This window comes from Phacochoerus africanus, chromosome 1, assembly GCF_016906955.1.
Source record: "Phacochoerus africanus isolate WHEZ1 chromosome 1, ROS_Pafr_v1, whole genome shotgun sequence".
Taxonomy (NCBI): domain Eukaryota; kingdom Metazoa; phylum Chordata; class Mammalia; order Artiodactyla; family Suidae; genus Phacochoerus; species Phacochoerus africanus.
The window spans coordinates 24,558,007-24,583,833 of NC_062544.1; the positions used below are offsets into that span (position 1 = coordinate 24,558,007).

The 25,827-nt window shown below is 44.1% G+C and overlaps 1 protein-coding gene across 1 annotated transcript; it reads left to right on the plus strand.

Moving 5' to 3' along the window:
• The first annotated feature begins 20,701 nt into the window (after window positions 1-20,701).
• FBLL1 (fibrillarin like 1) lies at window positions 20,702-22,022 on the plus strand. The gene has a single exon (XM_047753681.1). The coding sequence runs from the start codon at window positions 20,917-20,919 to the stop codon at window positions 21,913-21,915; it is 999 nt and encodes a 332-aa protein (XP_047609637.1). The 5' UTR covers window positions 20,702-20,916; the 3' UTR covers window positions 21,916-22,022.
• The last annotated feature ends 3,805 nt before the right edge of the window (window positions 22,023-25,827 follow it).

Sequence of the window (25,827 nt, forward strand, 5' to 3'; positions counted from 1 at the left end):
AGTGGCCTGAGCCACAGCATGGACAATGTCAGATCCTTAACTTCTAGGCCACTAGGGAACTCCCAAGTGTTTTTATAACTATCAGAAAATTGAGTTTGTCAAAGAAGGAAGGTTTGGGGCATTAAAAAGTCTATCCAGGATTTTTCCCTGTTTCTACAGCAGACCCTACCCTAGGGAATTCTTCCCTAAACATAGAGGTTACATGGACCACAGCGACCTCAGGGGACTGACAGGCTGCCAAGGAGCATCAGGCAAAATCTCCCATGTTGGTGTCTGAGACAGGACTCCAGAAAGTCTGTGTGAGTGCTGTGTTTTATGGGGATGGTCCCCCTATTCCACCTTCCTCAGGTGAGGGGGAAGGGAGCCAAAGATGCATTCATCCCTTCCTTCTCAGCTCGCTTTTTTTTTTTTTTTGTCTTTTGTCTTTTCAGAGCTGCACTCCTGAGGCATATGGAGTTTCCCATAGGGGTCGAATCAGAGCTATAACTGCTGGCCTACACCACAGCAATGCAGGATCCGAGCCACATCTGCAACCTACACCACAGCTCAAGGCAAGGCCAGATCCTTAACCCACTGAACGAGGCCAGGGATTGAACCTTCATCCTCATGGATGCTGGTTCGCTAATCGCTAAGCCACGATGGGAACTCCCTCAACTGGACTTTTCAACATTATTTCTACTTTTCCTAGTGAGCTCTAGCTGTAATTATAAAACTAACTTTAATCAACTTAGTCCTTTAATAAAAATAAATTGTCAGAGCCCATAGAAGGTATAACACCGGGAGTGAGCCCAAGCAGAAACTATGGACTTTGGGTGATGACATGTTGATGCAGGTGCAAGAATTGGCACAATGTATCGCTCTATTGTTCTATAGGGACCACTACAGTAGGGGAGCCCCTGTGGGCTTAGGGAGCTCAGGGCATATGACAGATCTTGAGTAGTTTATGATTTTTTTTTTGTCTTTTTGCCTTTTCTAGGGCTGCTTCCTTGGCATGTGGAGGTTCCCAGGCTAGGGGTCGAATCAGAGCTGTTGCTGCCGGCCTACACCAGAGCCACAGCAATGCCAGATCCGAGCTGCATCTGTGACCTACACCACAGCTCATGGCAACACTGGATCCTTAACCCACTGAGCAAGGCCAAGGATCGAATCCGCAACCTCATGATTCCTAGTCAGATTCGCTAACCACTGCGCCACGACGGGAACCCCATGAACTTACTATTTCTCTAAAATATAGTCTTTTTCTTTTTTTTTTTTTTAAAGGAACTGTGTGAGAGCTCTTGGCTAACCTTCACCTCCTTGAATTCCTAGACCAGCCTATCTCTTTGTTCTTTTTGAATAGAGGGAAAACTCAGTAGAGGGTTGGAGTGAACTATTCAAGAAAGTTCTGGGTGGAGTTCCCGTTGTGGCACAGTGGAAATGGATCTGACTAGTAACCATGAGGTTTTGGGTTCAATCCCTGGCCTCGCTCAGTGAGTTAAAGTTCTGGCATTGCCATGAGCTGTGGTGTAGGTTGCAGATACGTACAGATCCTGCGTTGCTGTGTCTGGGGCATAGGCTGGAGGCTACAGCTCTGATTCGACCCCTAGCATGGGAACCTCCATGTGCTGCAGGTGTGGCCCTAAAGAGTGAATGAAAGAAAGAAGGAAACTTCCAGGAAGATTTTTTTAGGGGGCCAAGGCCTGCAGCATGATGTGCGATCTCAGTTCCCAGACCAGGGATTGAACCCCAGGCGACAGGAGTTGAACAATAAATTGTAACCACTAGACCACCAAGGAATTTGCCTACCACCTTTTTTGGCTGTGCCCGCAGGATGTGAATGGTCCCTGGCCAGGGATCAAACCCTCACCAGAGCACACACCTGAGCTGCTGCAGCAACAACCCTGGATCCTTAACCTGCTGTACCACAAGGGAACTCCTCCCCTTCCAGCTTTTGAAAGTGTTTTTTTTTTCCCCAAATAAGTATTTATTTGGCTATTAATTGGAAAAAGAGAGCCTGAGCACTGCATCCTAGTTGAAACCTAGGTGGGTGTTTCTTATCTAGGCCACTTCCCCGGACACCGTATTAGAGAAAAAAATGGAACCTATTTTTCTGAAGCTGGAATATAAATTAATTATTTTTTATTATCCTCCTCACATTCCCTTCATTCCTATGGATATCCAAAAGGGTTTTTTTTGTTTTGTTTTGTTTTTTGTCTTTTCTTGGGCCGCTCCCGCAGCATATGGAGGTTCCCAGGCTAGGGGTCAAATCAGAGCTGTAGCCACCTGCCTACGCCAGAGCCACAGCAACGCCAGATCCGAGCTGCATCTGCAACCTACACCACAGCTCACGGCAACGCCGGATCGTTAACCCACTGAGCGAGGTCAGGGACCGAACCCGCAACCTCATGGTTCCTAGTCGGATTCGTTAACCACTGAGCCACGACAGGAACTCCCCAAAAGGTTTTAATCCAAATTAGATTCAGAGCCAATATTATTGTTATTCTTTTTAAAACTAATGCTTTGCCACCTTGTATGGAATTTTAGAAACCAGAAATTAACAAGAAAAATAAACAAAAGTTACCGATAATCCTAATGTCCGTTTTATTTATTATTTATTTAGCTAGCCCTTTGTCTTTTTTAGGAATGCACCCGTGGCACGTGGAGGTTCCCAGGCTAGGGGTCGAATTGGAGCTATAGCTGCCAGCCTATGCCACAACAACACAGGATCCAAGCTGCGTCTGTGACCTACACCACAGCTCACGGCAACGCCAGATCCTTGACCCACTGAGCGAGGCCAGGGATCAAACCCAAGTCAGGTTTATTAACCACTGAGCCATGACGGGAACTCCATAAATACAGAACTACTACATGAACCAGCAATCCAACTCCTGATCATAAATCTAGACTAAACTGTAATTCAAAAGATACATGTACTCCAATGCTCACTGCAGCACTATTTGCAATAGCCAAGATATGGAAGCAGCCTAAATGTCCATCGACAGATGATTAGATAAAGAAAATGTGGTACATACACAGTGACTGTTACTCAGCTATAAGGAAGAATGAAATAGTGCCATCTGCAGCAACGTGGATGGGGCTAGAGATTATCATACTAAGTGAAGTAAGTCGGACAGAGAAAAACAAATATCACGTGAAGTCACTTATATATGGAATCTAATAAAAGTGATACAAAAGGAGTTATTTATAAAACAGAAACAATTCCTAGCTTTTGAAATCAAACTTAGGGTTAGCAAAGGGGAAACAATGAGGAGGGATAAATGGGAGGATGAGATTATATATATATATAAAATATATATAAAATAGATAAGTACCGGAGTTCCTGTCATGGCGCAGTGGTTAACGAATCCGACTAGGAACCATGAGGTTGCGGGTTCGATCCCTGCCCTTGCTTAGTGGGTTAATGATCCGGTGTTGCTGTGAGCTGTGGTGTAGTTCACAGATGTGGCTCGGATCCCGCGTTGCTGTGGCTCTGGCGTAGGCCGGTGGCTACAGCTCCGATTCGACCCCTAGCCTAGGAACCTCCATATGCCGCGGGAGTGGCCCAAGAAATGGCAAAAAGACAAAAAAAAAAAAAGATAAGTACCAAGGACGAGAAGGGGTGAGAGTCTAGGGCAACCACACTCGAGGGTGCCAGCTGAGGAAATCCAGACCTGCACAGAGGCCAGGCACCATTGTTTGGGCGTGCCCGAGCGAAGATGCAAGATCCACCACGAACACCTGGCTCCCTGCGGGTGCTCTCAGGGGGCAGAACACTGCCTATACCAGTTCCAGGGGTAAGTGTGCGAGTGGCTGCTGCCTGGCTCTGGGAGGGGTCAAGGGAGCCCCTACCAGGTTGCCCTCGTATACAGGAGCAGTCCTGTGAACCACTGCTGCCCTCTTCACTGACACCATCCCTAGCAGCCACCCAGCTTCAGGAGAGGCCACCAGGCACCGATGCACCATCACATGCTCTGGGTGCACATGAGCTCCCACCATCACCAAGAACTCCAGGACCAAGATTAACATTCAGAAATCGGTCGCATTTCTGCATACAATAAAATATTAGAAAAGGAATACAAAAATACAGTGTGTTTTAAAATGGCACCCCCCAAAAAAATCAAATACCTGGGAATAAACCTGACCAAGGAAGTGAAAGACTTATTTGCTGAGAACTATAAAACATTAATCAAGAAAATTAAAGAGGATTCAAAGAAATGGAAAGATATTCCATGGTCCTGGGTTGGAAGAATTAATAGTATAAAAATGGCCATACTACCCAAAGCCATCTACAGATTCAATGCAACCCCTATCAAATTACCCCTGACATTTTTCACAGAATTACAACCACAGTCCAATATTTATATGGAACCACAAAAGACCCAGAATTGCCGAAGCAATCCTGTGGAACAAAAACCAAGCAGGAGGCATAAATCTCCAGGACTTCAGGCAATATTACAAAGCCACAGTTATCAAGACAGTGTGGTACTGGTACCAAAACAGACAAACAGACCAGTGGAACAGAATAGAGAACCCAGAAATCAACCCAGACACCTATGGTCAATTAATCTTCAACAAGGAGGCAAGAAAATAAAAATGGGAAAAAGACAGTCAGCCAAGTAGTTCTGGGACAGCTGCATGTAAATCAATGAAACTGGAACATACCCTCACACCATGCACAAAAATAAACTCAAAATGGCTTAAAGACTTAAATGTAAGACAAGACACCAAACTCCTAGAAGAGAACATAGGCCAAACATTCTGATATTAACCTTACAAATGTTTTCTCAGGTCAGTCTCCCAAATAAAAATAAAAGCAAAAATAAACCAATGGGACCCAATCAAACTGACAAGCTTTTGCACAGCAAAGGAAGCCATAAAAAAAAAAAAAACAAAAAGACAACTTACAGAATGCGAGAAAATAGTTTCAAAGGATGCAACTGACAAGGGCTTAATCTCTAAAATATACAAACTTACACAACTCAACAGCAAAAAAGCCAACAATCCAATGGAAATATGGGCAAAAGACCTGAACATATGTTTCTCCAAAGAAGACATACAGATGGCCAACAAGCACATGAAAAAAATGCTTAACATCACAGATTATTAAAGAAATGCAAATCAAAACTACTATAAGGTACCACCTCACACCAATCAGAATGGCCATCATTAATAAGTCCACAAATAACAAATGCTGGAGGGGGTGTGGAGAAAAGCGAACTCTCCTGCACTGTTGGTGGGAATGTAAGCTGGTACAACCACTATGGGAAACAGTTTGGAGGTACCTTAGAAAACTGAATATAGAACTACCATATGATGCAGCAATCCCACTCTTGGGCATGTATCTGGACAAAACTTGCCTTGAAAAAGACACATGCACCCGCATGTTCATTGCAGCACTATTCACAATAGCCAAGACATGGAAACAACCTAAATGTCCATTGACGGATGATTGGATTAAGAAGACGTGGTGTATATATACACAATGGAATACTACTCAGCCATAAAAAAACAACAAAATAATGCCACTTGCAGCAACACGGATGGAACTAGAGACTCTTATCCTGAGTGAAGTAAGTCAGAAAGAGAAAGACAAATACCATATGATATCACATATCTGGAATCTAATATACAGCACAAATGAAGCTTTCCACAGAAAAGAAAATCATGGACACGGAGAACACACTTGTGGTTGCCAAGGGGGAGGGGGAGGGAATGGGATGGACTGGGAATTTGGGGTTAATAGATGCAAACTATTGCCTTTAGAATGGATAAGCAATGAGATCCTGCTGTATAGCCCTGGGGACATAAGTAGTCACTTACAATGGAGCATGATAATGTGACAAAAAAGAATGTACAAATTTATGTGTAATTGGGTCACCTTGCTGTACAGTAGAAAATTGACAGAACACTGTAAACCAGCTATAATGGAGGAAATAAAAATTATAAAATAAAAATGAATAAATAAAGATCTAGCTAAAAAGAAAAAAAAAAAGAACTCCAAGACCAGGCATTAGCTGCCACATTTAAACACCTGCTATCAAGGGAACTACAAACATGGAAAATTAGACAGTTTGAGACAGCAGAGGAATATGTCAAAGGAACAAGATAAAAGCACACAAAAACAACTAAATAAAGAAGAGAGAGGCAATCTACCTGAAAAAAGAATACAGAGTGATAATAATAAAGATGATCCAAAATCTAGGGGAAACAAATGAAGATATAGGGAAAGCTCACCAGCAGAGGCAAATGTACGTAAAGGTAGGAAATCATCTACACACAAACATGGTATCAAAAACAGCAATTTTAAGAAGAGAAGAATAAAAATGCAGTATATTGAAAATACATTTGAGGAGTTACCATTGTGGCTCAGCAGTAACAAACCCAACTAGTATCCATGAGGATGCGTGTTCGATCCGTGGCTGCTCAGGTGGTTAAGGATCTGATGTTGCTGTGAGCTGTGGTATAGGTTGCAGATCTTGCACTGCTATGTCTGTGCCATAGGCCAGCAGCTGCAGTTCCGATTTGACACCCAACCTGGGAATTTCCGCATGCCACAGGTAAAGCCCTAAAAATAATAATAATTTAAAAATTAATAAATAAATTTTTAAAATGAATGAAAAAAATGCATTTGAAACTGAGACCAGCAACTTAAAACAATTTTGCATATATATAGTACACTATATCAAAACTTCATGCAAACCACAAACCCTCAAAAAAAAGCATAAAAGACACACACGTAAAAGAAAAAGCAATCCAAATACAACACTAAAGGTAGTCATTAAATGACACAAATGAACCTATATGCAGAGAAGACACAAACTCATGGACATGGAGGGCAGACTTGTGGCTGCTGAGAGCGAGGGTGAAGGAGTGGGAGGGACTGGGAGTTTGGGGTTAGTAGATGCAAACTATTGCCTTTGGAATGGATAAGAAACAAGATATTGCTGTATGTCACAGGAAACTATATCCAATCACTTGTGATGGAACATGATGGAGGATAAAGTGAGAAAAAGAGTGTATATATGTATGTATAACTGGGTCACTTTGCTGTACAGCAAAAATTGACAAAACATTGTAAATCAACTATAGTAAAATTTTTTTTTAAAGTAGTCATCAAATCACAAGAGAAGAGAACGCAGAAGGGAAGAAAAAGTCCACATTACAAATAAAAACAATTAGGAAAATGGCAATAAGCACATATATATCAATAATTACCTTGAATGTAAATGGATTAAATGTTCCAATCAAAAGACATAGACTAGCTGAATGGATACAAAAACAAGAACTGTATGTATGCTGTCTACAAGAGACCCACTTCAGATCTAGGGACACACACAGACTGAAAGTGAGGGAATGGAGGAAGATATTCCATGCAAATGGACATAAAAAGAAAGCTAGAGTAGCAATACGTATCAGACAAAATATACTTTAAGCTAAAGAAGGGCATAAGGGAAAAGGACACTACAAAATGGAAAAAAAAAAAAGGTCAATCTAAGAACAAGCTATAACAATTGTAAGTATACAGGCACCCAACATAGGAGGACCATATTATAGGAGGCTAATACTAGCAAACATAAAAAGAGAAATCAACAGGCATATAGTAAGAATGGGAGACTTTTAACACTCCACTTACATCAAGAGACATGTCATCCAGATCGAAAATCAATCAAGAGGAGTTCCCATCATGGCTCAGTGGAAACAAATATGACTAGTGTCCATGAGGACACAGGTTCAATCCCTAGTCTCATTCAGCGGGTTAAGAATCCAGCATTCCATGAGCTATGGTGTAGGCCGCAGATGCAGCTCGGATCTGGCATTGCTGTTGCTGTGGCGTAGGCCAGCAGCTACAGCTCCAATTCGATTCCTCGCCTGGGAACCACCACATGCCAAGGGTGTGGCCCTAAAAAGCAAAAAAAGAAAGAAACACAGGCCTTAAATGGCACATTACACATTAGAATGGATAATTAATTGATATCTATCTGTTGGACATTCCATCCGAAAGCAGTAGCATACACATTCTCCTCAAGTACACACAGTTCAGGAGTTCCTGTCTTGGCTCAGTGGTTAACAAATCCGACTAGGAACCATGAGGTTGTGGGTTCGATCCATGCCCTTGCTCAGTGGGTTAAGGATCCCGTGTTGCCATGAGCTGTGCTGTACATTGCAGATGCAGCTTGGATCCCGCGTTGCTGTGGCTCTGGCGTTAAGTCGGCGGCTATAGCTCCGATTAGACCCCTAGCCTGGGAACCTCTATATGCTGTGGGAGCAGCCCAAGAAATGGCAAAAAGACAAAAAAAAAAAAAGTACACCACAGTTCATTCTCCAGCATAGGTCACACCTTGGGCCACAAATCAAGCCTCAGAAAATTTAAGAAAATCGAAATCATATCAAGCATTTTTTTCTGACCACAATGCTATAAGACTAGAAATTAACTATAAGAAAAAGAAAAAAAAAACCATCAGCAAAACACCCAAACACATGGAGGCTAAACAATATGCTACTCACAACCAAAGGATCACTGAAGAAATCAGAGGAAATTAAAAAAATATCCAGAGGAATTCCTGTCATGGCTCAGCTGTAATGAACACGCTATCCATGTGGACAGGGATGTGATCCTTGGCCTTTTGCTCCCTTGTGGTGGGGAGGGATACACTAGGGGGTTGGCATTAACCTGAACACACTACTATACACAAAATAGCAAATTAACAGGGAAATCTACTCAATATTTTGCAATAAATTATATGGGAAAAGAATCTGAAAAAGAATGGATACATGTATATGTATACATATAACTGATGCACTTTGCTGTACACCTGAAACTAACACAGCATTGTAAGTCAACTATACTCCAATAAAATTTTAAAAATAGAGAGTTTTGAGAAAACTGGATATCCACACGCAAAAGAGTGAAACTGGACCCCTGTCTTACATGACTTACAAAAAATAAACTCAAACTAGATTTAAAAATTACATGTAAGACAAGGAGATCCTGCTGAATAGCATTGAGAACTTTGTCTAGATACTCATGTTGCAACAGAAGAAAGGCTGGGGGAAAAATGTAATTGTAATGTATACATGTAAGGATAACCTGACCCCCTTGCTGTACAGTGGGAAAAAAATAATAATAATTAAAAATAAATAAATAAATAAAAATTTTAAAAAAGTTAGGTTCTCTTTTCAAAGGAAAAAAAAAAAATTACATGTAAGACCAGAAGCCACAAACCTCCTAGGAGAAAACATAGAGAAAAAAATCTCCTTTGACATTGGTCATGGCAATGATATATATTTTTTTATGATCATAACAATCTAATTTCACAAGATTTCCATCCCACAGCCCAAGCACATCCCCCTACCCCCAAGGCAATGATTTTTTCAGATATGACACTAAAAGCACAAGAAACAATAGTGAAAATAAATAAGCAGAAACATATCAAGCTAAAAATCTTATATACTGTCAAGAAACAATTAACAAAATGAAAAATCAACCTATGGAATTGTAGAAAATATTTTTACAATACTTGTCTGATAAGGGGTTAATATCCAAAATACACAGGGAACTCATACAACGCAGTGGCAAAAAAAAAAAAAAAGTCCACTAAATAATCCAATTTAAAAATGGGCAAAAGATCAGAATAGACAAATACACATTTTTTCAAAAAAACTACTAGCATGACCAACAAGAAAAGGGGCACCGCATGACTAATCACCAGGAAAATGTATAGCAAAACCACGATGGGATATCACCTCACACCTGTTAGAAGAGCTGTTATCAAAAAGACAAGAGCTGTTCTGGTGAGGATGTAGCAAAGAGGGAACTCTTGTTCACTGTTGGGAATGTAAATTGGTACCGCCACTACGGAAAACAGAATGGAGATTCCTCAAAAAATTAAAAATAGAACTATCACATGTTCCAACAATTCTACTTCTGGATATATACCTGATGAAAATGAAATCACTATTTTTTTTTTTGGCTTTTTGCCATTTCTTGGGCCTTTCCCACAGCATATGGAGGTACCCAGGCTAGGGGTCCAATCGGAGCTGTAGCCGATGGCCTACGCCAGAGCCACAGCAATGTGGGATCTGAGTTGCATCTTTGACCTATACCACAGCTCATGGCAATGCCAGATCCTTAACCCACTGAGCAAAGCCAGGGATCAAACCCGCAACCTCATGGTTCCTAGTCGGATTCATTAACCACTGCGCCACGACGGGAACTCCTGAAGTCACTATCTTTGAAACTAAGTAAGACCCTGTGGAGTCTTCCTAGCAACACCCCCCGCCCTAGTGTCCTCCACTTCTTATTTATAAAAAACTCTAGGAGTAACTGCTGTGGTGCAGTGGGTTAAAAATCCAACGGTAGGAGTTCCTGTTCTGGCGCAGCGGAAACGAATCCGAGTAGGAACCATGAGGTTGTGGGTTTGATCCCTGGCCTTGCTCAGTGGGTTAAGGATCCAGCATTACACATGAGCTGTGATGTAAGTTGCAGATGCAGCTCGGATCCTGCGTTGCTGTGGCTATGGCTCTGGCTCTGGTGTAGGCCGGTGGCTGCAGCTCCAATTAGACCCCTAGCCTGGGAACCTCCATATGCCTTGGGTGCTGCCCTAAAAGGACCAAAAAAAAAAAAAAAAAATCCAACGGTAGCACCTTGGGTTGCTGTGGAGAGGGGGATTTGATCCCTAGCCCAATGCAGTGGGTTAAAGGATTAGGCATTGCCCCAGCTGCAGCTAGGATTCAATACCTGGCCCAGGAACTTCCATATGCCACAGGAGTGGCAATTAAAAAAAAAAAAATAGCTTTAGCTTCCTAGGCCTTCCAAAGAGCAAATTTAATCAGAAATACAGAAACAGGGAGTTCCTATAGTGGCTCGGTAGTTAATGAATCTGACTAGGAACCATGAGGTTTCGGGTTCAATCCCTGGCCTCGCTCAGTGGGTTAACGATCTGGCGTTGCTGTGAACTGTGGTGTAGGTCACAGATGCGGCTGGGATCTGGCATTGCTGTGGCTGTGGCGTAGACCGGTGGCTACAGCTCTGATTAGACCCCTAGCCTGGGAACCTCCATATGCAGCGGGTGTGGCCCTAGAAAAAGATAGAAAGAGAAAAAAAGAAAGAAAGAAAGAAATACAGACACAAAGGCAAACAGTTAAGTCAGATAATAGTGTAACCATAAAACAAAGTCAAGGACTTTTAGTTCCTCTTCAGCAGCTATAGGTAATATCCTGAGCTATGTCAGAGCTGTTTTTCAGATAAAAAACCCCCAACAGATGGAAGAAGTTGACTGCATGCTGACTACTATCACACAGACCCTAGACCAGCTAAAGCCTAAAGATTGATAAAATTGACCCCTGTGACCTCACCTGGTTACACCACCACCCACCCATCAGAAAACCGTGCATGAGCTATCACATACTCCCCAACCCTCTCCCTCACTTTGCCTTTTAAAGCTCTTCCCTGAAAGCCACAAGGGAGTTCAGGTCTTCCGAGCAATAGCTATTGTTCTCCTTGCTTGTTACCCTGCAATAAATGCTGTACTTGTCTTCACCACAACCCCATGCAGTAGATTGGCTTTGCTGCATGTCAGGCAAATGGATTCAAATTCAGTTTGAGAACACCTTGAAGAGGTATCTGCACATCCACATTCATGACAGCATTATTTATATTAGCCAAACCATGGAAACAACCTAAAAGTTCATTAGTATATGAATGGATAAAGAAGTTATTATACACACACACGCATATATGCAATGGAATATAATTCAGCCATTAGAAAGGAAATCCTGGTTGCCATATGCTCTAGCAATCCCAATCCTGGGTATATAGCTGGACAAAACTATAGCTAAAAAAATACATGCATCCTCATGTTCATAGCAGCACTATTCGCAACAGGCAAGACATGGAAACAACCTGAACGCCCATCGAAAGATGAATGGATCAAGAAGATGTGGTACATATGTACGATGGAACACTACTCAGCCATAAAAAGAATGAAATGATGCTATTTGCAGCGACACAGATAGAACTAGAGATGATCATACTAAGTGAAGTAAGTTAGAGAAAGATAAATACCTATATGATATCACTTGTATGTGGAATCTAAAATAGGACACAAATGAACTTATCTATGAAACAGAAACAGACTCACAGAGAATGTATTTGTGGCTGCTGGGGGATGGGGTGGAGAAGGGATGGAGTGGGAATTTGGGGATAGCAGATGCAAATTAGTAATATACTGAATGGATAAACAACAAGGTCCTATTGCACAGCACAGGGAACTATATTCAATATTCTGTGATAAACCATAATGGAAAAGAATATTAAAAAGAATGCATATATGTGTATAACTGAATTACTTTGAAATTAACACAACAGTGTAAATCAATTGTACCTCCATTTTTAAAAAAGGAACTCCTGCCATTTGTGACAACCTGGATGAAATTTGAGGACATTATGAAATGAAATTAGAAAGGCAAATACTATATGATCTTACCTATGTGAAATCTCTGTGGATTCACTACATGGAATCTAAAAAAACCCCAACTGATAGAAATAGAGTAGACAGGTGGTTGCCAGGGGGTAGGGGAAATGGGTGAAGATGGTCACAATGTATAGACTCTGGAGTTCCCTTGTGGCTCATTGGGCTAAGGACCCTGCATTTTCACTGTTGAGGTTAGGTCACTGCTATGTCATAGGTTCAGTTTCTGGCCCAGGAACTTCCACATGTCACAGGCATGACCAAAAAAGAGAGAGAGAGAAAGAAAAGAAAAAGAGAAAAGAAAGAAAAATGAAAAGTACAAACTTCCAGTTATAAGATGAATTTTTTGGGGATGTAACGTATAGCCTAGGGACTATAGTTAACAGTATCATACTGTCTATTTGAAAGTTGCTAGGAGAGTAGATCTTAAAAGTTCTCACCACACACAAAATTGTAACTAACCTTACTGTGGTAATCATTTCACAATATATACATATATCAAATCATCATGTTGTACACTGCCAACTTTAAGCAGATGCAAACTACTACATATAAGATGAATAAAAAACAAGGTCCTATTGTACAGCACAGGGAATATTCAGTATCTTGTAATAAACCACAATGGAAAAGAATATGAAAAAGAGTGTATATGTATATATATATCTGAATCACTTTACTGTATAGCAGAAATTAGCACAACATTGTAAATAAACTATACTTCAATAAAAACTTTTTTAAAAAAAGAAGAGAATTCACAAAACAGAAGCAAACTCAAAGATTTAAAAACCAAACTTATGGTTACCACAGGGGGACACTGGAGGGAAGTATAAACTGGGAGGTTGGAACTGGCATATATATACTACTTACTATCAGTAAGTAACAAGGACCTACTGTACAGCACAGGGAAATCTAGCTGATACTCAGTGGTAGCCTATATGGGAAAAGAATTTGAAAAAGAATGAATATATATATGCATATATATGAATGTGTATATATATATATACATATATATCTTATTTTTCTAATTTTATATATATAGAGAGAGAGCTGATTTTCTTTGCTGTACACCTGAAACTAACACAACATTGTAAGCCAACTATACCCCAATAAAAACTTTTTTAAAAAGAAGAGAGGTCTGGAGTTCCCATTGTGGCTCAGTGGGTTAAGAACTGGATTAGTATTGATGAGGATGTGGGTTTGATCCCTGGCCTTGCTCAGTGGGTTAAGGATCTAGTGTTGCTGCAAGGTTGTAAGTCTCAGATGCAGCTTGTATCTGGCATGGCTGTGGCTGTGGCATAGGCCAGCAGCTTCAGCTCCGATTGGACCCCTAGCCTGGGAACTTCCATAGGCAAAAGACAAAAGAAGAAGAAGAAGAAGAAAAGATGCCAGAGAGCTTTCTCTCTCTCTGTACCAAGTGAGGACACAGTGAGAAATGGACCATGTACAAGCCTGAAAGAAAGAGCTCTTACCAGAAACCCACCATCAACCATGCTGGCACCTTGATCTTGAACTTCCAGTCTCCAGAACGGTGAGAAATAAACTTCTGTTTCTCTGGAGAGCCCTAACTAATACACCCATCTAAACTTTTTGAGAATTTACTGGGCATCAGTCACTGATTCCATAAGTGGAAATGGAGTGAGAGTCTGAGCCCCCCCAGAGATAAAGGGCCACACTCGGCAAGACAGTGGCCCAATGTCAATGGCGTCCTAACTAAGGGACCTGAATTATTCTCCAAGGCTAGAAAAGGGGAGATAGTTCTCTTTTTCACTTTACTTAACAAGCTACATTAAGATATGTGACTGGAAATTCATTATTACTCGGGGTTAGTAAAAAGGGAGAATACTTTGTCTTGAGGAATAAATTTACATATATGCACATTGAACGGGAAATTTTCTCTGATGTTGGCATGGGTTCACTGATCCAGGTGTGCCAGACTGATTATACAGTAGGTACCTGTGGCAAAAACATTTCCTGTTCACCCATGGTCCCACCCATATTTCCCAAATGCCTTTCAGTTAGGCACGGCATGTGACTAGTCTTGGCCAATGGGTTATGTGTAGAATGACTGTGTCTACCCCTTGGCCACAACAGAGAAAAAGGCATGTGAATTCTCCATGCACCTTCTCCCCCAGTGGTAACAATGGAAGCCCTCTTGTTTCCCTCTCTTTTTTCTTTTTTTTTTTCATTTTTAGGGCCACACCTGCAGCATATGGAAATCCCCAGGCTAGGGGTCAAATTGGAGCTATAGCTGTCAGCCTACACCACAGCTCATGGCAATGTTGGATCCTTAATCCACTGGGCAAGCCAGGGATCAAACCCGTGTCCTCATGGATACTAGTCGAGTTTGTTACCACTGAGCCACAACGGGAGGAAACTGCCTCTTGTTTCTCACGTGACAGCCACAGGATGTTGGTGCGTGAGCCCCGCTTTGGTGACCATGTAGAGAAAACCCTCCCACAGATCTTCAATGGACATGGCGTGTAAGCAGGAAGGAAATATAGTTTGAGATTTAAGGATTATAAGATGTTACTGCATCACAACCCAGTCCATGTTGAACAAATAGAGCTGTGGCTATCGTTAAGAGTAGAGGTGCAAATCCCTGGAATCCCCTTTGGAAATAGACCATGGCTTATAGAAACAGGTTGGGGAATCTACTTCGGGCATGAATGTTTAAGTACCAATAAGACAGGGGATGAGGTTGTATAGCTTTCCAGCTGGTCTTCCCCAAATTTCAGAATGGTGTATGAGGAGAATAAAGCAAGATTTCTCATGTATCTTTTTAAGTCTATGGGTAAGACTGACGTAGTCTGTGTTACTACTATAATTACTCCTGAGTAATTATATCTACTAGTCATAGATCTAATTACAAACACCACTAGAGGGCACACCTTAAGTCAACTGTAAGCCAAGAGCTGAAGCGACCATAACTGCTCCTATTGGCTGTCAGAGAGTAATGGCTGGATCATTTTGCCAACCTATCCCGTTAGGAAATACATTGAGCAGATAAGACCCTCTGCTAAAGAATCTTTGGAAATGAGACAGATTTGAATTTTACCAGTGGCCCCCGTTGAAAATTTGAGTGGAAGAGTGTTTCTTGACATTTCAATCACTTTATGATGCCGATACTTGGCATGAGTCCCTGCCTTGGTTACAATGTGGGGTCATGCACAGGATAAATGGAACATGTGCCACCGGATGGAAAGTCTTGCTGCTGACAGATGCTCCCAGGCTACTGCATCCCAACAAAGGGGCTGTCACAACTGATTGTGCAAGGTAGGAATCAAAGCCAGGAGACAGAAAAGGTCTCTGTGGGAGTCATCGAACATTGTGCTGGAAAAAGTTGCCTCTGAGCAGAAGAAAGATTTGAAAACTCTGTATGAACTCAGTTTGTATGAGTTCCAAAGGTGTCAACAGCAGTGGGGCGGTGAGAAAAAGCTTGAGAAAGCCACCTTAGGCTTGCATACCTTGAGGGAGGGTAGTGGTAGAATTTTTAGCAGATTATTGAAAATGCTATCAGTAACATTAAGAAAATGAGGGGCAGCCAGAGGCAGGGAGGAGCGGAGGTACCTGGACAAACAGTCACTGCTGGAGTGTGACAGAGGCTGCTTCAGTCCCTGGTATGAAATCTAGTGTGTAGGGTGGGTTACCCTATTGCTAATTTATAGTAATTACTCCCAAAGAACAACACGAAATTCATGATGCTGCTCATTCAATTTAAAATTTGTAATCACTAGCCACCCCCACCCCTCATGGATTCTATTTAATAGTGTCACATGGGAATACTTCAGAGTATCAGTTCTGAAACGAACAGCAAGTGCACTAGAAAGGCCATCTTTATCCATTTAAAGCAGAAGCTATGGGAATTCCCATTGTGGCACAGCGGAAGTGGATCCAACCAGTATCCACAAGGATTGCGGGTTTGATCCCTGGCCTCACTTTTTGAGTTAAGGATCCGGCATTGCTGTGAGCTCTGGTGTAGGTCACAGACGCAGCTCAGATCCTGTGTTGCTACGGCTGTGGTGTAAGCCAGCAGCTGTAGCTCCAATTCAACCCCTAGCCTGAGAACTTCCATAAGCCGTGGGTGCAGCCCTAAAAATAAAACAAACAAACACAGAGGCTATGAAGAGGGGCCCAGTGTCGGGAGCCATAAGGCTGCTCCAGTAAAGAGAGCAAAGCCATAGTTGGCACCTGCGTGAGGCTTGTCTGGTTAGCAGAGCTACAGACAAGCTGAAGAAAGAAGAAGGATTGCAGAGCAATCCCTTGAAAGACATCGGCTCCAGAAAAATAAAAATGATATCCCCTAAAAAATATGTTAATCTATTTTTCTGTGTTTATTCTTCCTTTTCTATCTCTATTCACAGCTTTCTTACTGCTAAAGATTTGCCCTGGGTACATAAAATACTTGAACCAAAACAGAGTGAAGTTATTTAAACAATGTAATGGAAAAAGCCTTTGTTTTGGAGTAATAATTTATGGCACCTATTTTGTGAGATTATACAGGGGGAACGTGATTTCAGTCCCTTTACTTAAAAAGAAGTTTGGGGCTGGGAAAATGTTGTTTGGCCTATAAATTACTATTTTCTATAATAGATATATTTTTTATCAAATAGCAGTGTCACCTGTAACTTTTATCCTTTATGGAGGCATTTTGTTAATTTTTGGGTATAATACTCCTTTCTATTGAATTTGGTGGTTTGGAACTCATGTAAATCAGCACAATGGGTTATACGCTTAGCTTGCTGGCGCCAAATAAATCGTGGTTTTAAGAATGCCATGAGCCCAAGGCTTTCATGCGTTCTGTTAACCACATATAACTTTAGTTAAAGAATGTTAGGTATCATAGTTTGTTACTTATTAAAGCTTTGTTTTCTTTATATAGAATAGAATAAGATATTGTTGTTGACCTTTTAAGAAAAGTACAGTATGAAACTTTAAGTTTGTAATCTTGTAGGAAAATCTGAAGTTGAAAGGAATATGTTTTAATTAACTTTTCTTTTTTGTATTTTGGGTGGAGGGAACAAAAGGGCTTTAAATCAAATGTTAATGTCAAATCTTACACGAAACCTGATTGTGATAGGGTATAAAAACTGATGCTTTTCATTTAATAAATTGGGTCATCTGCAGCATGCAGCTGAGGAGTTGGCTCCAATTCTTTCCGCGCCGATTGTAGCCCCTCCTCTCCTTCGGCACTCCCTGGCTGCTGGGGCTGGACCTCGGCAGCCCAGGAGATACTTGCATTGTGATAAAGGTGAGTTAATGATGACATAGCAGGAAGTGATAAGCCAATGGTCAGAATGTGTCAGTAGGTGCGCCCTCTGAAGCTTATACATGGAGTGGCAAAGAGAATTATCTAAACTATTCAGGTGAAAGTTTGCTGGATCTCTTGGTTTTGGATTCTGATCTCCTTCAGTGGTATGGCAGCATAGTGGAGAGGGTTCATTGTGGAGGACTGGGCTTTAGGACCCTGAATATTAGCAAAGAAGGAATAAGCTATTCAAATATAACTGCAGACCTCCATGACACTATGTCCCAGATGTACAAATGCTAAGGCTCATCAACAGAGGTTTTTGACTGTGAAATGCCTCTATTACAGGTAGTATTAATACCTTTATGGTATGGCTTTATTTCATGATATAATAACCTTTATGAGTCATGTACTTTCTCTAAGTTCTGGTTGCACCACAAAGCTCTGGCTATATATGAGTTTGTGTGACTAAGTGAGGCAGGCACCATTGATGCCTGTGTAATCTCCCATAAGCCCACCTCTGAATTCACCTGCAGTGTGGTAAATAGCTATGAGCATGACTACAGCTTGCCATTCCAAGTGCCTGCTTCTCTGCCCCAGGGCTCTCTAAAGCGTCAGAGGAAACTGCTGAGCCACACACGAGGCAACTCAATGGATAAGACAGTTAATGCCCAAGAGACAGCTCCTGAAAATAGGGGAAGGGAAAATGGTGCAATACTACCCCAGCCTCCCAGCATGCAGTGGAACAATTCGAAGATGTCCTCTAGACAGTTTCTAAAAGGCTATTTGGAACAACTGAGAAACAGAACCATTAAGATAGATTTATGTGTATCTACCTATCTATAGTCCCATATTTATATTTTTATATCTACATCCACAGCCACATCTATATATTCATATGACTCACATAATTATGGAGGCTGGCTAATCTAAAATGTGCAGAGCTAATGTTGCAGTTCCATGCCCAAAACAGGCAGGGTATTACAGAACCAGAAAGAGTCAATGTACCAATGCAAAGGCTGTCAAGCAGGAGAATTCTCCTACTCAGGGGAAGGTCATTCTTTTGTTCTATTCGGGTCTTCAATCTATTGAGTGAGGGCGACCCATATGATGGAGGGCAAGCTGCTTTCTACCAATTTGTATGTTAATTGCACCTCAAAACACCCTCGTGGAAAAACCCTGAATAACATTTGATCAAATATCTGGGTATCCTGTGGTCTAGTCAAGTTGACACAATTCCAGGTCTGATTTGGGGAAATCCAAGCCAAGACACCCAGCATAGCTCATCAGTTTGGAAAACACCCCTAGTAATAAGAGTAGAAACCTTTAAGGAGAGTGTTTTATGTGAGTCACCCACCTAAGGAACAATATATTGTACTCTCCGACCCCTTGTCCACATTCTAACACATAGACTTCTGGCTCACATTAAGGAGGCATTTTGGCCATCAGAGAAAACCAGACCTGGTGTCGCTGTCCATGAATTTGAGATAAGAGGACAGACTCCTAGTCCAGGGTAGAATCGAAACTTTGCTGTGTGCATCCTACCCGGTATTTGCCTTAATACTCAGGTATGTTCAGTCTCTCTCTGGTCCAGACACTTAGCCCCACGAATAAGAAGCTCCACTACCTACCTACACCATCTCCAGTGGCTCTTGGTTGACCTCCCAAAGCAAGCTCTAATAGTATAAACAGCCACCACTGATGTTGCTGTCCGTGGTCCTGACAGAACGTGCAGGCGTCCAAGCGGACTCCAGTTTTGCTGTCCGTGGTGCTGTCGATTTTTTTTTTTTTAAATGATCAAAAGGATGTTGCATATTCAAAGAGTAGGTCTTTGAAACAAAGATGAGAATAAACATGAAATTTCAGCTCTTTCTGATGTGTATTATAGGATTTAGGGCTCTGTGTCCCCATTCGTGCTGATGAATTATTACATTCTTGCTGCCCCACATCTCCAGGTTCTAGGATTTAGCATCGTTGATGGAAAAGGACAGAGCTAAGTAGAAAGCAACTAGGGCTGTAACTTGCAGACTCTTAACCACATCAAGAAGCCACTATCCTTTGGCAATCCCTGGTTTGGAACTTTCCTTTTTGTCTTTGTTTCCTTTCTGCTACCCAGCGTAGCAGAAAGCCCTGTGACCTATATGGGTCCCTTTATACTCAGGGTCAGAATCTATATGGGTCAGAACTTTCCTTTCTGCTACCCAGAGTAGCAGAAAGCCCTGTGAATTCTATCTTCTAAACAGCTCTTAGTCTACTTCATCTCACCTCCGCCAACACTTCCATGACAATGCTGACCACCGCCACTGCCACCACCCTCGCTATTTCTAATTACCACATTTACTGCTGGGATCGTCCCTTTAGGATAAAAATTTCAATGTGGGATACCTAAATGGGAGCACAGGTATGCTACTTAAAGGTTTGTCAGATTATCTGTACCAAGATGCATCTCCAACAATCCTGAGTAAAAGGACTAGAGCCACTTTCAGAGGGCAAAAGCTCTAACAGCAATACGTTTCAATTAAAAATTGACCACAAGGAATGCATAGAAAACAAAACGAAAAGCTAATGCATCTACAGCATTTAGCATGCACCATGGCAGGGGCAAGTGCATGTGCTGCTTTAAAAAAAAAAAACAACAACCTGTGAGGTAGGTTCTGTGTTACAGATGGAATAATGGGACCCATATAGGTCAAGAAACATGCCCAAGTTTAGACAAGACCTTCAGAAAAGGTCAGGTCAGCTTCCTCAGACGGTGGAGCAGCAAAGACTGAAGCTGATGCTTTGTCTCTTTGCTCTCCTGCCCAGGAAAAGTGTCAGGGGGCCCTGAGAAAGCAGAAGGTGGGTAAGAGGGAAAGGAGAGATCACAAGGAAGCAGGCTGCGTCTGCGCGCGAGCTGGGAAGAGGGGCTTCCAGGGCTGCAGGGTCGTCTTAGCGGGTGTGATGCAATCACGCCTGTCCCTGCGTCAAAGGGCGGCTCCGGGGATGCGGAGACTGCAATAGAGCTGGTCCCCGCCGTGACTAACCCGGCAGGCAGCCGCTCCCGCCCACCTTCGTCAAGCGTCAGGACCACTGCCTGGAGTCTCTGGTGACCGCTGACACCCTCTCCCAGCCACCAGCGACCGCTGACAACGGCTCCCAGGTACCAGCGCCCCTGGCAACCGCTCTGAGCCACTAGAAACCCCTGCCATCCGCCGCCACCCACCCAAGCGCCCAGGGCGCACCATGAAGTCTGCAGTGAGCGCGCGCGGGGGCGGATCCGGCGGCCGCGGAGGTGGCGGCTGGGGCGGCGGCTGGGGCGGAGGGAGAGGCGGCGGAGGAGGGGGCAAGGGAGCAGGAGGCAACAGCGGCGGCCAGGGAGGCAAGGGCGGCTTCGGAGCGCGGACGCGAGGCTTTGGCGGCGGCCGGGGCCGGGGGCGTGGTGGCGGAGACAGCAGGGACCGCGGGGGCGGCGGTCAGCGGCGCGGCTCTGGCAAGAGCAAGAACCGCCGCAGGAAGGGCGCCCACGTCGTGTCGGTGGAACCGCACCGGCACGAGGGCGTCTTCATCTACCGCGGGGCGGAGGATGCGCTGGTCACGCTGAACATGGTGCCAGGCCAGTCGGTGTACGGTGAGCGGCGGGTCACGGTGACCGAGGGTGGCGTGAAACAGGAGTACCGCACGTGGAACCCGTTCCGCTCCAAGCTGGCCGCGGCCATACTGGGCGGGGTCGACCAGATTCACATCAAGCCCAAGTCCAAAGTCCTGTACCTGGGTGCTGCCTCGGGGACCACGGTCTCCCACGTCTCCGACATCATCGGCCCGGATGGCCTGGTCTACGCGGTCGAGTTTTCCCACCGCGCCGGCCGCGATCTCGTCAATGTGGCCAAGAAGCGAACCAACATCATCCCGGTCCTTGAAGATGCCCGGCACCCACTCAAGTATCGCATGTTAATTGGGATGGTGGACGTGATCTTTGCTGACGTGGCCCAGCCAGACCAGTCCCGCATCGTGGCTCTGAATGCCCACACCTTCCTGCGCAATGGGGGCCACTTCCTCATTTCCATCAAAGCCAACTGCATCGACTCCACCGCATCTGCGGAGGCGGTGTTTGCCTCTGAAGTGAAGAAGTTGCAGCAGGAGAATTTAAAACCTCAAGAGCAGCTGACCCTGGAGCCCTATGAGAGGGACCATGCTGTAGTTGTTGGGGTCTATCGGCCCCTTCCCAAGAGTGGCAGCAAGTAGCAACCCAGCTCAGGCAATCCCTGAGATCTGCCAAGACTGTGCTTAGTTCGGTGTTAACTATGTATATGTTTTCTTTGTGCGTTGTTTTTCTATTAAATAACATAAAGAAACAGCAGCCAGATGTATCAGTGAGGCCAGACTGAATTATGCCCCAGTCTCCAAATGCCCCCAACTCTAAAAGAGCTACAGCTGGTGATAGTGGCCCATCAAGGAACTGCTTGGGGAGTTCTCTTGTGGCACATCAGGTTAAGGATCTGGCATTGGCAGCTCAGATGGCTGCTGTAGTGCAGGTCTGATCCCTGGCCCGGGGACTTCCACATGCATGGGTTCAGCAAAAAAAAAAAAAAAGGAACAGCTTCAGAATTTTGCTTACTCTAATCACTCAGGGTCCCGACTCCTCAGGGTCCCTCTTCATACGTTTCCTTATCAAAGGGGCAGGGAAAGAGAGCTGAGGAAATATCAATGACCTTATAAAGTCCTCCTGAGAAATGAAGGGGCACTTCCCACACATGGACCAAGTTGCTTGACCCAACCTGCTTCTAGGGATGGCACTGGATAATGATGGACAGCAATACAGTCCACTCTGTCTGACTCCAAGCCAGAGTCTTCACCATAATATGTATTTGGTACTTTCTTCAAGTAAACCTTTTGCCTCCCCTAATCCCTGTAATCGTCACCCCAACCCCAAATGGCTTTGTTATCATTTCCCTTTTTACATGCAAAACGACAGCACTTCTGAAGGTCAACTGGCCGCCCAAGTTTGCACAGCCAGTAAGGAGGCAGGACCCAATTGCCAGTCTTTTGGGCTGTAAATCCACTGCTATTTCCTGTGCACCAGTGGGATCTTATCTCCCCTCCCAACACAAGTCCCAACACAAGGACCCACACAGAGTAGGGCTTTCTGGCTTCCTGTTCTTTCTCCCCCTCCCTGTGCTATTTGGAGAGTGGCTCTGCCTACTGAAAGCTATACTTGCACAGAGATTATGGTTAGTCTGCACTTTCTGAGGGTACAGTTCCGTAACACAACAAGATTTTTTTTTGTCTTTTTTTCTTTTTGTCTTTTTTTGCCTTTTCTAGGGCCGCACCCGCGGCGTATGGAGGTTCCCAGGCTGGGGGTCTAATGGGAGCTGTAACCGCCGGCCTACAACAGACCCACAGCAACGTGGGATTGGAACCACGTCTGCTACCTACACCACAGCTCATGGCAACGCCGGATCCTTAACCCACTGAGCGAGGCCAGAGATCGAACCCACAACCTTATGGTTCCTAGTCATTCGTTAACCACTGAGCCACGACGGGAACTCCAAGAAGAAGATTAAGTCAGGTTTTTGAAAGGCAGCCACCGCTTCTACTCCTCTCCTCCACTCCCCCACCGTACACACACACAAAAGCTAAAATGCAGGGGGAGAGCTACAGTTCAGATTTGTTGGCTAGACTGACTCAGAAAGAAGAGGGTGAATGGAGTAAAATGTCTGCAAAATCTCAAACCTGGCATCTCCTTAAACACTGTGAAATCCTCAAACCCTGCAAAGCAAGGATAATCATTCCCACTTAACAGATGAGAAAACCTCAGTTCAGAGAGCTGACATTTTGCTTAAGATCCCCCAGTAAGGGAGTTCCCATCGTGGCTCAGCACAAACAAATCCGACTAATGTTCATGAGGATGCTGGTTCGATCCCTGGCCCTGCTCAGTAGGCTAAGGATCCGGCATTGCGGTGAGCTGTGGTATAGGTTGCAGGCGCGACACGGATCCCATGTTGCCATGGCTGTGGTGTAGGCCAGCAGCTGTAGCTCAGATTGGACCCCTAGAATGGGAACCTCCATATGCCACAGGGGCAGCCCTAGAAAAAAAAAAAAATCCTATTATAAGACCCCACAGCCAGAAATCAAATGCCCAGGAGTCTGATGCCAGAATCTATGGTCTTTCCACAGAGGTTTTATGCCAGCTTCTTTATATGGAAAAGCCCCCTCTCCAATTCTAGGCTAATTAATTCATGGCCGGGATGAAACCGTGAGGCTGGGAATGGACTCCCAGGAAAGAGAATGATTACTTTCAGAATCTTACAGGGTCCAGTCCTTCCTCAGAGCCAGCTCAGCCTCAATAAGGAACCTGGGGAGCCTCCTTACAGCTGTCTGTCACTCCAGCTCAGGGACAGAGTAGGGGGAACTTGGCCTCTTTTTCCTGGTCACGAGCATGCGCACAGACACGCAGAGAGAATTTATAGTACTTGTCTGAAGCTGCTTGAAGTGGGATCATCAATGGAGAAACAGCATGGAAAAGAACCACAGAAGTTCCCTCGTGGCTCAGTGGGTTAAGGACGCGACATTGCCGCAGCTGTGGCGTGGGTCCCAGCTGCGGTGGAGGTTCAATCCCTGGCCAGGGAACTTCCACATGTGGCAGGTGGGGCCAAAAAACCAAAGAACAACAACAACAAAATAAAAACCTCCTAAAGAATGTCTCTGAGCTGAAGGTGCGTGCCTGGGCCCCATGGGACAACATGCTAAGGAGAAAGATGGGGAAAAGGGACTAAGGAAATCCAGGAGGGAAGCTGAAACCTGGTTTTGGAGGATAAAGGCACGGGGAAAAGTATGGGATGGTAACACCAGTGGGCAGTGAGGCTCAGCACATAGGTAGCAGTGACCCTGCGCATCTGACATGTTTGGATTCCAGAAGGAATTACTGGGATCTTTAGGTGTCAGGCTGCTGGGGCCACCGTAATAAGATACCACAAGCTTAAACAATAGACATTTACCTACTCACAGTTCTGGAGGCTGGAAGTCCAGGGTCAAGGTGTCAGTGGGGTTGGTTTCTGGCGAAGCCTCTCTCCTTGGCTTGTCAGTGGCCGCTTTTCCCCCTGTGTCCTCCCATGGCCTTTTCTCTGAGCACAAGGAGAGAGAGAAATCGAAGGAGAACGAGACCTCCCGCCTTGCGTCTCTTCCTCTTTTTATAAGGACACCAGTCCTATCCAATTATAGCCCCACCCTTGCGACCTCCCATAACCTTAATCACCTTAATTACCTCCTGAAAGTCTCTATTTTCAAACACATCTGAGGGTTAGGGTCTCAAGATTTTTATTTGGGGAAACAAAATTTGGCCCATAACATGAGGGCTGGATGAGAACTTACAGCTGAAATGCCCAGCATGTAACAGAGCAGGATCATTGTGGGGCTTCCCGGGGCAGAGCCCCGTATCCTCTGCTTTAGCTTCTCTCTGAGGGGCCCCAGTGATAGTATCTCATGTCTATTTCCTGAGTTTATTTCCTGAGTTTCTCTGATGCTAAAAACGACCACCAAAATTGGGAGTTCCTGTCGTGGCGCAATGGAAACGAATCCGATTGGCATCCGTGATGATGTGGGTTTGATCCCTGGCCTCCTTCAGTGGGTTAAGGATCTGGCATTGCCATGAGCTATGGTGTAGGTCAAAGACAAGGCTCTGATCTGGCTTGGCTGTGGCTGTGGTGTAGGCTGGCAGCAACAGCTCCGATTAGACCCCTAGCCTGGGAACCTCCATATGCTGCAGGTGCAGCCCTAAAAAGTAAAAAGAAAAAAAAAACAAAAACTACCACCAAATGAAGGAAATTAACTACTTAGTGACCATGATCACAGAGCCCCAGACCCACAGCTGGTGCCTAAGGACTGGCAACCCAACCGCCCTGTTACCTCAACACCAACCACTTAGAGACTCGTGCATGAGCTGATCACATACCTTGGGACACCCCCGACACCTGGTCTTTAAAAACCCTTTGGTGAAACCCTTGGGACAGTTCTGAGTTTTAGGGGGGCATGAGCCAATTTTCTCCTTGCTCGGCCCTACAGTAAGCCTTTCTCTGTTCCAAACTCCGACGTTTCAGCTTGCTTGGCCTGTGTGTTGGGCACGCAAGCTTGAATTCAGTAACATGCTTACTGGCTTTG